Source organism: Tinamus guttatus, unplaced genomic scaffold (genome assembly GCF_059628265.1).
Source record: "Tinamus guttatus ecotype Peru unplaced genomic scaffold, ASM5962826v1 Tinamus_guttatus_pri_ptg000056l, whole genome shotgun sequence".
In the NCBI taxonomy this organism is placed as follows: Eukaryota; Metazoa; Chordata; class Aves; order Tinamiformes; family Tinamidae; genus Tinamus; species Tinamus guttatus.
In genome coordinates, this window is record NW_028288590.1 from 6,094,125 (window position 1) to 6,106,841 (window position 12,717).

The 12,717-nt window shown below is 42.8% G+C and overlaps 1 protein-coding gene across 1 annotated transcript; it reads right to left on the reverse strand.

Annotated features, from left to right (window-relative positions):
* Positions 1-1,839: 1,839 nt before the first annotated feature.
* On the reverse strand, positions 1,840-5,415 carry TCF24 (transcription factor 24). Its single transcript, XM_010215476.2, has 2 exons — positions 5,029-5,415; positions 1,840-2,006 (listed from the first exon to the last, which is right to left on the reverse strand). Exons 1-2 carry the CDS (start codon positions 5,398-5,400, stop codon positions 1,893-1,895), a joined length of 486 nt encoding a protein of 161 aa, XP_010213778.2. The 5' UTR covers positions 5,401-5,415; the 3' UTR covers positions 1,840-1,892.
* Positions 5,416-12,717: the final 7,302 nt, after the last annotated feature.

Sequence of the window (12,717 nt, forward strand, 5' to 3'; positions counted from 1 at the left end):
GGGAAACCACTGTGCTAGGAAAGAGCATGGAACTCACTACATTTTTTGTTGTGTCCACACTTTGTCCATACAACCTTTTCGATTTTGTTGTTGGACTGCTGCTATACATCAGCAGTCTTCGATGAGTCTTTCATAATATTGTCCAAGGAAGAATCCCATTCCACTGCCATTAGAAGGAGTTTTGATAGGACTTCTGATTGGGATTTTACTCCCCTGTTTTCCCTAACCTGATGCTATTCATTTAGATCTTAACTACATGTAGAACTAATTTGATTTCCATTTGCTTGTATGTTTGCTGCTTGGTATTTTGTCACTGTGAATGGAGTTACGCCTGCATTAGAGCTTTTTAATAAAAGTCACACTCTTATTCCCAAGTGGATATTTGTCTGTTATTGATAAACTTTCCTTGGCTACTTTTTTCCACAACAGACAGCTTGTTTGGCTGCATGATGGTCTATGTAAGTCTCATCTTTCAGTGAAGTATTGAGAATTGTAATTAAATATATGCCAAGAGCAATATATTTTTAAATAAACCTGCCAAAGCTCAGAAAGCTGCGGGAATGACAGAGGTCTCTTGATTTTAGCACCCCCTTTTATCACACGTTACTTCTTGCACTGTCCTGGATGGTTTGACCAACAGTTTCTAATAGCTCCTCTAATGCAGGTACTCATTGCAATACGAGGCCTGACTTTCTATGCGCTGAACATTCAGCTTGTAAGGACGTGCTCAGCGCCTCTGAAAGATGCCACATTTTTGACTCAAAAATTAAAGCAACAAAATGTTTTTATAAAGGTTATAACTGACATTATTTTTCCTTCTCTGTCAAATGTCACTGTAAAATTTAAATTGTAAACAGACCTCAGCGACAAGTCACTAAAAATGCACAATGCTGTTAGTATAAGCTATTCATCTGGTACAATGAGGAACACAAGTAATACTGCTTTTGAAACTCAGTAAATAGATAAGGTCCACTGAATTATATCTAATGAAAGGTTTGCCTTGACAATAACAAGCTATGTGGAAAGAGTAAGGTTTTACAGAACAGATACAACAGAAGGTATTTGTGTATTAGTTTGAACTTCTCTTGTCTATATATAGATAATGCTTTAAGTGAAAAATGTACTATGAACAAGCCAGTATTAAGGCTCATTTAATTGAATGTATCAACTTCATGGAAGACAAGATAAATGAGTCCTGGTATCTAGACATGCAAGTAGCAGTGCAGGGATAAGGCTTAGACACATTTTAAACCCTGTAACACAATAATATCAATGAGTACAAGCAATACTTACTTTATATAGCTACATGTCATCTACAAAGCAGGTGGTGTTTGTTTTAGGTGACGCTGCGTATGCAGGGGAGTTTTCAGAACAATTTTACGTGAAGTGAGCATGCATCCACGTTCTCAAAGAAACTGCACACATGCAAGGCTGTCTGAAGGGGGAAGCCCTCGGCAGACTGCAGGCCCTGAGCTTGCTGCTGTGGGTTTCGCGCAGCGACAGCGCGTGGGCGCAGCTCTGGTTGGCATTTTGGATTTGCCCACCGCTTGCTTTTAACCAAAGCTTGTCCCGCACTTGTGGCTTGGGCACCGCTGCATTTCTCCCCCCTCTCCTTTCTCTACAGCCACCCCGTGAGCTTCCTGCACTGCAGCGGACAGCCCTGTTCTGCTAGCGGTGCTGCCTTAGCTGCTCAGCTCAGGTATCGACAATCCCCTCTAGGTTAGAAAACAGGGATAAACCAGATTAAGTTAATAAGGCATTAATTGCATTCAAGAATCAGTTCCTTCTCAACTATAAACAGTACTTGGAGAATTAAAGTTTGTCTGCAGATGCTTAACTTAAATATATATGATGAAATAAATAACTCTTTTTTTAATAAAGAAAAAGGGAGATTAGATTTGTGAATTTGTTGCTGTTTCTCCTTGGCTTGCACTTTCTCCTTGTGCTGAGTGATTCAGAAACTGTCCCGTAGCTCCTATGTATAACCTGGATCGCATTGGCCATTTCTGCAAGACAAAAGACAAGCACAGAGCTGAAATACAGGAATCTTTGCAGTCTGAATTCAATTCTCAGCTAGGAAAGCAAAGCTTTAAATGATAATGAAAAATGTCACTTATTGAAAAAAGAAAGTTATCAGAAAGTATGTAACGCAATCTCAGCATGGATATTTTCTCAAGTAGCAAATTGTAAGATCCAGTTCCAAAAAATCCTCATGAGCCAACACATAGTTGTATATCATGTTGGTATATCATCCTATAGGCACCTCTACTGCAGGTGCTCCGTTAGTAACATGTACCGGAGTGTTCCTGGATATGGTAACCTGGCTACTACTGGGATTTTCCTCATTGCTTCAGGCCAGCGTGTGCACAGATCACACACACTCATTCCAACCCACCACACAAAATCCATTGCTGGGATGGCAATTACTTTTGTAGCCAGCATTTCTTAGCAGCTTTGCAGCAATCCCTACACAATAAACATTATTTCAGCTGCATGTCTTGCCCAGCTGAAGAATTCCACTTGAATTTGATATTCAAAGTTGATTATTGTAAAGTTGATCTCTGAAAGGAAAACCTGTCACATGTTTGATACAAAAAAATATGTGAAAAACAGCCAGCATAGTGTTCTGGGTAATGATATTTTAAAAAGTAACTGTTGGGAACAGTTTGGCACCTTGCTTCTGAACTTGACTTGTGTGAATCCGGATTTCTCCCACTCTTTGTATGTGAGCTATGGCCCCTCAATTAAATGCATTGGTAAATCCACTGAGGGGTCCTCATGCTTTCTGTGTTAATTACTGTGTGCAAGGATACTCCAGGAGTGGAATGGAGATATTAGTCCTCATAATGGAATGACCTTAGTCCCATACACTGAACTAACTTAGTCTTGTTGTAGCATCCGAATCAATGACTGACTTCTGTTACAAAAGCAGAAAATAGAAAAACAATATTGGTTTGACACAAAGGCAACTCCGAAGTCTGAAGTATTTTTGTACTGCAATTCAACCTCAAATCTTCTATTCAAGAGATAAAAAGCAAAATGCTTCTTACTGTAAGGACTATTTAAGATCTCAATGTTTTTATCGCAAGCCTGTTGTTATGAATTGCATCACTAATAAATCAGGTGCGACTTGGCTAGTTTAAAGTCCTTAACCGTGTTTCTTGTTTGTGTACACGTAACTGTACTTGGCTATTTCAGTTTTTGTATTTCTATTTACCATGGTTAATATATAAATGTTTAGTTACCATTTTTATCTGTGCTGCACTTTATTTTTTTTTTTTTGATGTATACAATACTTTGCTAATAAATACTACTACTACTAAAGTTGTCTCTGACCTTTTGGTTCTAGTTCCAACTAAAGAAAGTATTTTATTATCAAGAATATTGGAAACACTGATTTGACTGACTGGATTTTGATTTCAACCTGTACTTCATCAAGAGTAAAGACAAGCAGATGACACATTAAGAAAGATTAGTAAAAAATAACTGCTAAATGAATCAGCTATTGCTTTATTCCACTAGTCTGGGAATTGTGCATCTGGATAATTTAACTGCTTTAATAACTCGTTAAGAGTATTTTTTCTGCCTGTAATAATTGGCAGTCATTAAAAAGTATCATAAGAGAACTCTGTACACTCATTTTGCCCAAGCAAATCAACTGAAGTCACTTACTTTGAAATACATTGCAGTATTTATTATTTTATGAAATATAACCATCTTCTAATTTATTTAAAGGTTTTGCTTTCTTAATGAGTCTGTTAATCACTTAAATTACCTAAGAAACCTTCAATCACATCATGCTTTTAACCTGTTTAAAAATGTATTTATGTGCAGCTACAGTGACCAGTTCTGTGAACAAGGAGCTCTCTGTGAATTAGTCACTTTATGGGAATTAGAGATTACTTCACAAATTAATCTCAATTAAATCATTCTCCATTCATCAGACTTTTTTTTTTTTTTTTTTTTTTTTTTAAAAAAAACCCACACACCATCTCAGTGCTCTAACACACTCCCTGAGATCAGAGCCAAAGAAAATACCTCATGGTATTCAAAAGTCACATCAGTCACTGGGCAGTGTATTTGAAAATAGTTTTCATCCCCAGGTACTCTTTAATAGCATTTCCCCTTCCACCTTCTCTCTCCATCTCCACAATTTTTTTTGATGAAAGGAAGAAAAATAACAGCTTATGCCAACTAGATGAAATAGAAGAGCCTGAAAAGCACTTTTATATCAGGAGTTAAAACATGGCCAGAAATGACTGTCACATTTCATAGCTGGCTCCGCAGCAGAGGCAGCGCAGGCCTCGCGCTGCCGTGACTGGGGCCACTGCAGCTGGTTTCCTCCATTACCTGCAATGACTTCAGCTGGGTTTTGGGAGCAGGTTTCTGCACTTGTGTTAACACGAGGACTGGTACTCCTTGGTTCCTGCCTTCCTCCTTCAGTTCACAGAATCCCAGAATGGTTAAGGTTAGAAGGGACCTCTAGAGATCATCTAGTCCAACATCCCTGCTCAAGCAGGGACACCTAGAGCATGTGACACAGGGTGGCATCCAGGTGGGTTTGAAGATCTCCAGAGGAGGAGACTCCACAGCCTCTCTGGGCAGCCTGTTCTAGGGCCGTCACCCTCACAGTAAAGAAGTTCTTCCTCACATGGAGGTGGAACGTCCTGTGTTTCAGCTTGTACCCATTACCCCTTGTCCTGTCACTGGCCACCACGGAGGAGAGTTTGGCCCCATCCTCCCTACGTTCTCCCAAGTTCCAAGAAATCAAGTCCCACTGGCCTTGGACTTCTGTTATATTTGATACTATTGTGCAAAGTCCTTGATGATGGAGGGAAAATGCCAGTGAGCTCCAGGTTGTTTCAGTCCCAGCACCCCAATACAAGGGTTAAACTATTCTAGAAAGCTCAAGCAGGCAGGGTTTTCATTTATTAATTTTAGCAAACAGGTTTGAAATCTCCCTATCTGCAATATCAGCTAATGACACTTCAGAGGAGGAGGAGGGAAGCTGCTCCTGAGCTCTCCTACCTTGACGGGGTGCAGGTACCCATCCCCTCGGAGGGTCCCCAAGGCCTCTCCTGGCGACTCTTCCTCATCCTGAAGGCTCCGGGTGAGGTGTGCGATGTAGGTGGTGGCCAGGAGCAGCACGTCCAGCTTGGAGAGCTTGGTGTCGGGCGGCACGGAGGGCAGGGTCCGCTGCAGCTCCAGGAAGGCATGGCGCAGCGTCTGCACGCGGCTGCGCTCCCGAGCCGCGTTGGCCGCTGCCGGCCTGCCCGGAGCCGCTCCGGCCCGTGGCGCACCTACGGAATTGCTGCTGGCTGCGCTAGGTGTCAGGGAGCCGGGCTCTGAATCTGGGCTTGAGGTCTCCTTGCTGCTCTCAGGTGAGTGCCTACAGTCCATTGGTGACTTCCACAGCAGGGAGGACCTGAAACCAACAACAGCATCCCTGACCCCACACACTCTGGCATGAGCCATGAGGGAGCGGACGAGATGCTCAGAGCCTCAGTGCCAGGGCAGAACTACGCCCCGAGGGTGCAGGGTCCTGCCCATCCCAAATGCATTTGGCATCACATGCAGGCACACAAACAGCACTTAAAATTCTTATAGAAGTTTTTGAATTTTTTCCCTTTAGTATTGCACAAAACAATCTGTCTTAAACATTCGTAGTCCAAAGACCACCTGACTTTTCTGAGAAAATTTAAAATACGCTGTGGCTAAGCAGTACTGCCACAGTGGCTTCCATTTACAACCAAATAAAAATAGATTAAATGTAATTTTTAACATATTTAAATACATTATTTTCATAACTTGGGGTGTGGTACCATCTGTGCACTTTATATTTACCTGCAGTCATTTCATCAGCACTCTTGTACGTGGTCAGTGCTCCGTGCACCACAAGAAGAAACATATTTTCAGCTGCAACAGTAGATGGAAGCCTCAAAAACACAGTACAAGTATTTTGAAAGGGAGAATTTGGTCCATGATTGTGAAGGATCAGAAACAGACTTCTGTCCTTTCACACCTGAAATTACACAATACCTCTGCTTGCACTGTCTTCTCTTCGACATTTTCAAACTTAAAAATAATCTTGTAAACTGCATTTTGGCCATTGAGGGGCAAAAAGAATCCTCTGGTAGCAATTGCAATTTTTTTTTTTCCTGAGCAAAGCTGAAAATAATTACCTAAAATAAGTTCCCCATTCTTCATAGAAGACTGTCAACTCTGCCTCTAATAAAAATCATGTTCCTTTGATTCATAAAATTCCACCATATTATGCAATTCGACCATTCTTCCCCAAAGTTCACCACTTCTTTGCTGCAATAATACCTGATCCAGTTGTTCTAATCCAAGCACACCTTTTGTACTTCTCAGAGCTTGCCTTTCATGTGTTAGAGATCTGGTGTTTCTGGGATATCCTGCATAAACAACAAAGACAAGAAGAAGTTATTAATTTTTAAAATTATATTCAAATGCAATTAAAAACAGATATATGCAAACTATTTAAAATCTACATTTAAAATGCCTTTCAAATATATACTGAAGTGTCTGTGTAATTGTTGCCAATAGCAGCAAAGCCAAGTCAATGGATCAAGGCAGAGATCTGTAACAGAAAAGTGGAAAAGAGAATATAAACTTTCTAAATCATCTCTCTTCATCTAATCTGATATTTTAAAAGACATTGTTAATTTTTGGTGTTCTACTGTGATTAATTTGCTGTTAATCTGACCCATAGTTTTAATAACTCTTATTCACCTAACTGTTGGCAGTTTAGAATATGAAATTATCTGTGAAATACTTTGTGTGGATTTGAACTGCAAACCAGAGGAAAATATAATAATTTATTGTTTAAAGAGATAATTAATTATTACCTATATAAATCAAGATTCAAGTCCACCTGAACTCCTCCTGAATGAAGGCTGAAAAAAATCCTTAAATTGTGTATTTTCTTTTAATTTAATACATAAAATATCGAATGGCAGCCTTTTTTGGTATTATCTCCCAAAGTTAGTCAGATCTGTACATATTTTAGTGACAAAAAATTCTCTATTGCCACTGACTACAGAGCCAACACTGCTATGAAAAGAGGCAAAAATTCTGTTCTGTATCATGTTTCATCAGTAGGATTTCTTGTCTGCCATTCCATCTAAATCCCACTGAAAATATGATTCTTACCTGATTACTAGGAAAGTACTAATCAGAGAAGAAATTCAGAGAGATAAAATGATTATTTATAGCTAACATAACTGTGAATCTACTAAAAAATACAAGAATAAAGCTAATCTATGTGCAGCTTTATTTTGCTGTTTAATTAAACTATTTTGCTAATTAAGCTATAATCAGTTTTTAACGGATATACATTATATTAAAACTCATGTACCTAGAAACCTCATTTCCTTATGAACATTTCTGAAGTAGGAGCCTGTGTCTTAGCAGCTTCACAACTACATTGGATGAAGTTCTGGGCCCATGGATAAAAAAATAGCAAAGCTCTAACTGTGGAAAACAGACATTCCCCCTATCTTGATTTTTTCATTATTGGTTTTCTGGTTGAGTACATACAGCAACACCCAGCAGACCAGGAAACTCCTTTAAACAGAAATGCAGGATATAATACAGGTGTGTGCATGTATGTTTATGCCAGTATCCAAAATACGGCTTTCTGAACTCAGATTGCACTTGTCACAATGCAGCTGAGAGGAGACATTGCTCGTACTTGTGTGCTTAGATTTGGACCCTGCACACTTTGAAAAGCCTAGAGTCATTTCAACGTGCATGCCCCAAAACACGGTCACTGAAAAGCAAATGAAATAAAATGCCTCAAGATAGTACGTGTTTCCACGCAATCTGTTTGAAAATCTTACAAGGTGAAGGTTTGTATTTTTTATATAATTAAACATTTCCCTGAGAAATTGGCAATCGCACACACTTACTGAACGGCAGGCAAAGAACCTGGAAATGGGAGTGTTAAAGCAAGAGTATTTATATCATTTCTAGTGCATTTTTGCCTCAACATTTCAACAGCAAGCAGATATAACTGCGTTTTACATGGTACTACAAAGACGACATCGATTTCAAATGTAATTCGTTTACAAAAGAAAACAGCACAACTGCTGTTTCGGTTATGAATTTCTGTGCGAGAGGGACAGCAAGGGACCACATGAACGAGCAAGCAAAAGACCGAAAATACCAGAGCAGAATAAACAAACTGAAAATACACGAATGATCTTATTTACAGCCCTTTTCCGTTGTTCCGTAGGGGAAAAGAATAAAGTTAACGGGGATTATTTTATGCTGCTTTTAAAACCACGTTGCTCCTTGTGCAATTCCACTATCAGGTAACGAAAATACTTCCTTCGAAGCCGCAGACAGGGAGGCGCGTGTGCGTGCTGAACCGGAGCGCTGCCGCTCGAGCGAGGCGGGTATATTCTGGTCCCGCAGCCCGCACGTTTTGTGCGGGCACCCGCTCCTGGGCCGCCGCGGCCGTTGGCGGCGGTTGGCGGCGGTTGGCGCGCGGCGCGGCGGCCGTTGGCGGCGCAGTTGGCCACCCCTGGGCATTTCGCCCCGGCAGGAGCAGGGGCAGAGGCAGGGAGCGGAGGCTGCGCCGCGGCCTCGCGACGCTCGCAGAGCGCCCCGGCCCGCTGCCCCGAGCCCGGCCGGGGCCGGCGCTGCTCCTCGCCAGCATGCGGGACGCGCCGTCGAGCGCGGGGACCAACTTACCGTTACCGGGACCGCGGAGCGCAAAAGCAGCCTCAGCCGCTGCAACCCTCCCACCGCCTCCGGCCCCGCGGCGCCTCTTATAAGCCGACGCGGCCAGCCCGTACGGTGGGGCCGGGGTGCACCTGGCCGCCGGGCACCCCTCATCCCTCCCCGCTCCGCCGCCAGCGCGGGCGGCAGCGACCGCCCCTTGCCGGGCGGGAGGGTCATTAATCACGGAGCTGTCGGGGGGCGGCAGCTCCTCCCGCCCGGTACCGGCTGCGGGCGGCGCCCCGGGGGAGAGGCGGCGGGAAGGGCAGCGGGCGCCGCGCGGCCCGCGCGCGGGGCAGCGGAGACCTCTGCGCGCCGCGGCCGCTAACGGTCGGTGCAGCGACCGTTAACGGTCCGCACGGCGGGGCCGCAGCCGGCGCCGAGCTCCCCTCTCTCTCTTAGCGCTGTTTTTCTTAGGATAAAGTAACAGTTTTGCTGAAGGAGAGTAATTTAATCGTGGCGCTTGGAGGTCAGGCTTTTAAAAAATTATTATTTTTAATAAGAGAGTGCTTTTTCTCTCTGCACTGTTTCTTGGGGTGACCTTCCCGCCGGCACCCCCACTGCCCTGGGCTTCACATGTAGGGCCAGGAGAGTGGCTGGGGCCCTCTCTGGACACCCAACACTGCCACGGGCACTTGCAGGTTGTCCCGGGTGGAGGGACAACGCACCCCCGTCTGGGCAGCGCATGTGGCTTGAAAGTGAGCAGGGAGCAATTAAAAATTAGTAACGTTAATGAGAAGGGACAGTCAAAATAAATAGCGAGGGTATAGAGTTATCCCAGAAAAGCATTTTGAATGAAGCCTGATTTTTTTGTGATAACATAGACACAATAAATCAAGCCTGGGGCTCAGTGGAAAAACAAAGTCTGCGTGATTTGTTACCGGTTTTGCAGCCAAGAAAATTAAGAACTTAATCTCCAGCTCTAATTGGGGGTCCCAGGAAGGGATGATTTAGGGGCAGGAGGGACGGGAACTGCTGAGGACACGGCCAAGACAGGCAGCTCTGTGGGTGCTGAGAGACAGCCAGGGTTCCTAACTCTAATGAAAGTTATGTTGAGTATTTACAAGACCATTATTGCACTTACGCAGCCACCACAGAGGTGCCCAGGAGGAATATGGGCCCTGCTGAACAGGCCTTGTACACAGGCCCACGTGCCTCAGCACTGACCTCCCGCCGGCTGCAGTGAGTGTTCTCAAAGCCCACACAGCTCCGCCCATGCGGCCTCCAGGGCGCCGTGTGTCCTCCAGCTGGCATGGAGCCTGAGGTTCCTCTCTCTCGTTTCCCATGGAGGTGTCCCAGGCCTGCTTCTCGAGAAATGCCTACTCAGAAAAGGCACTTTAGCAGGAATATGGGACCTTCAGCAATGCCATTAATCTGTGTATTATCTATAGCTGCTGATATACTGAGGACTTCATCAATTTCATCAGTTAAGTGGATGTCCCAACTACCTCAGACTTCTCAATGCCCCCTGACTAGCTAATGGCAAATGCCATGCTCTTTTTTCTGCTCTTATTTAACTAATGACTCAAACTTCACTTTGCAAAATAATGTGGCTTTTTGGATTTAAAAAAAATTTTTTTTTCATTGTTCCCATGATGTGTTCAATCTCAGTGCTGCAGTTCTCAGGTTGCCTTTCTGACACTCCCAGTACAGCTGCTACAGAGGCAATTCCGAGGAAGGACTTGGAGGAGAAACGGCAGAACTGATTGCTGTCTTTTGGCAACCTCAAATCCAGCCTCGTGAATGCTGCAGAAACAGCCTAGTGGCATTTGTATGTGGTGCTTGGAGAGCCTACCCTCACTGCCATGACGAGGAAGAGGTACATTAAATATATATATATATATGTAAAATATATATAACATACAGATACAGAGTTAGTGCCTTTCTACCCTGTCAGCTTCCTCCCACCACAGGACTCCTCCATTGTAACCTCATCCTGAAGAGATGCAGTGACCTCATGTCAACCCAGTAGTTAAGTCTGAAGTTACAGCAAGCTGCTGTAGCTGTTTTTCCTTTGCATTTCTCAAAAGAATATCTGAGAGTTACTTCTTTGCTTTGCCTTCTAGGGTATATTTCAAATCAAAGGAATGACAGAAGAGACAGATTTCAAATGTGATTTAGCCAGGAAAAAGTAGAGACAGTGTAGTGTTTTTCCAGGTACATTTTTCTCCCTTCATATTAAATCATTTTCTGATTTTACAGCTGCAATTTGGCATGAAAATTTACAATATTTTTCTGATTCGTTCATTTTTACCAACTTCCATTTGTGGGATTGGGATGTAACAAGTATGCTGCTGTTGAGGTGAAGCGTTAAATATTAGTACTCTTGGACTAGCAAAATGTAGCTCATCTGAGTAAAATATGTGCGGTGCCAGACCAGGCACTGGCTTTAATCAGGTTCCACTGAGTTTAGCTGTGGTTCTGCAACAAACCAGGGGGAAGATAAAGCCATATGCAGGTCAGAACATTGAAATCCAGAACTTTTGTTTCATGTAGAAATCTCAACATTTCAGAGGGAGCTCAGGGAGTTCACTCCAGATCAGAACAAATATTTTGAAAAATTCCCATTAGATATTTCTCCCCCCCCCTTTTTTTTTACCAAATGAAATATAATTTTGTTCTGGCATGTCACCATTCGTAGTGTGTAGTAGGAGCATGTCATATTCTGCAGTTACATCAAATATATTGCAGTGTAGCAAAATGCATTGTATTTTATGTTCCCAATTTAGATCTATTTTAATCCTCTCTAAATTTGTCTTCCCTCTAAATTTTTCTCTCTGTAGTTATAAAACCAAGACTAGGGGGGTACATACATGGACACAGTTGGGATGCAGTCAAGCTAATATAGATAATAAAAAAGTGAGAGGGAGTTTGGATCCAAACAGGCTGGGACCCTCTGTGCTAATTCACCAGCAGCAGCCTTGGGAAGGGGGGTGATGTGAGTTGCCCAGCTGCAGAAACCACTGGGTGAACCTCACGGCTTGTGCTGTCCAGGGAATCATTTGTTCAGGTCTTCAGTGTTCTATTTAACTTATAATGAACTAAAATCTTAAAGCTGCAAATGCTCAGCAGCTCTGAAAAATACATCATACTCTAGACGGCTGACACTGCACAACCCACATTGGGAAATACTGAAAATCTATTCAACGTATTTTTGAATGGCTACGTGCAAGGCAGTGGGAAAAGCACGGGTGGGAGGCTGCCACAGCGGCATCCTGCGCTAAAGATCAGGTGGGGACTTTCTAATGCATGGCACTAAGTCAGTAATCCCATGGCTGTCACTTCACAGCTCACAAAAGGTATTGACAGTTTTATTTGGCATTTGTTTAAACAGAAAGCTTTTTTTTTTTTTTTTATTCTCCACTCTTCTGTTTCCCTGACCTGAATACCTTTGGTTGGGACAGCTGAAAATAGAAATATCAGGCTTCGTGACTATTAATAATGGCAGTTACATATCAAACCTTCCTTCTTTGTTCTGGACAATTTACAGTCTGTGCTTTCTTTTCTTTATCAGGAGAACTGGGATTTTCCTGTATCTTAAGTCTTGAGCTTTCATTTAATTACTGAAAAAAGTCTTAGCTATTCAAACTAGTATTTGAAGTAAAATTAATGTATAATACTCATTCCAAAAGTTCATCAGCACGGAGATCGTTCATCTTGCGGTGCCTCCTTTCCCAACTATTCCACATCCTGCACCAGAACTTGGAAAAATCCAAATGATGGAGATTAATTTTTAGTGCTACAGACCTTCTAAAAAAACACATGCTATAACAGCCTCTTCTTCCTTGAAGTCAGAGACTCTCAGGGTGCTTCTGCGTAACTGCTGCAGTGGCATATACAGAAAGAAGCCTCTCAGGTACTCAGGCCACACCTCAGTCAAGCTAACTAGTTAAAAACAACCCTGTTTTTGAGGAAGTTTAAAAGAAGGGAAGACACTTTAGTCTACAAAGTGCTGATATTTTAACATGTTTT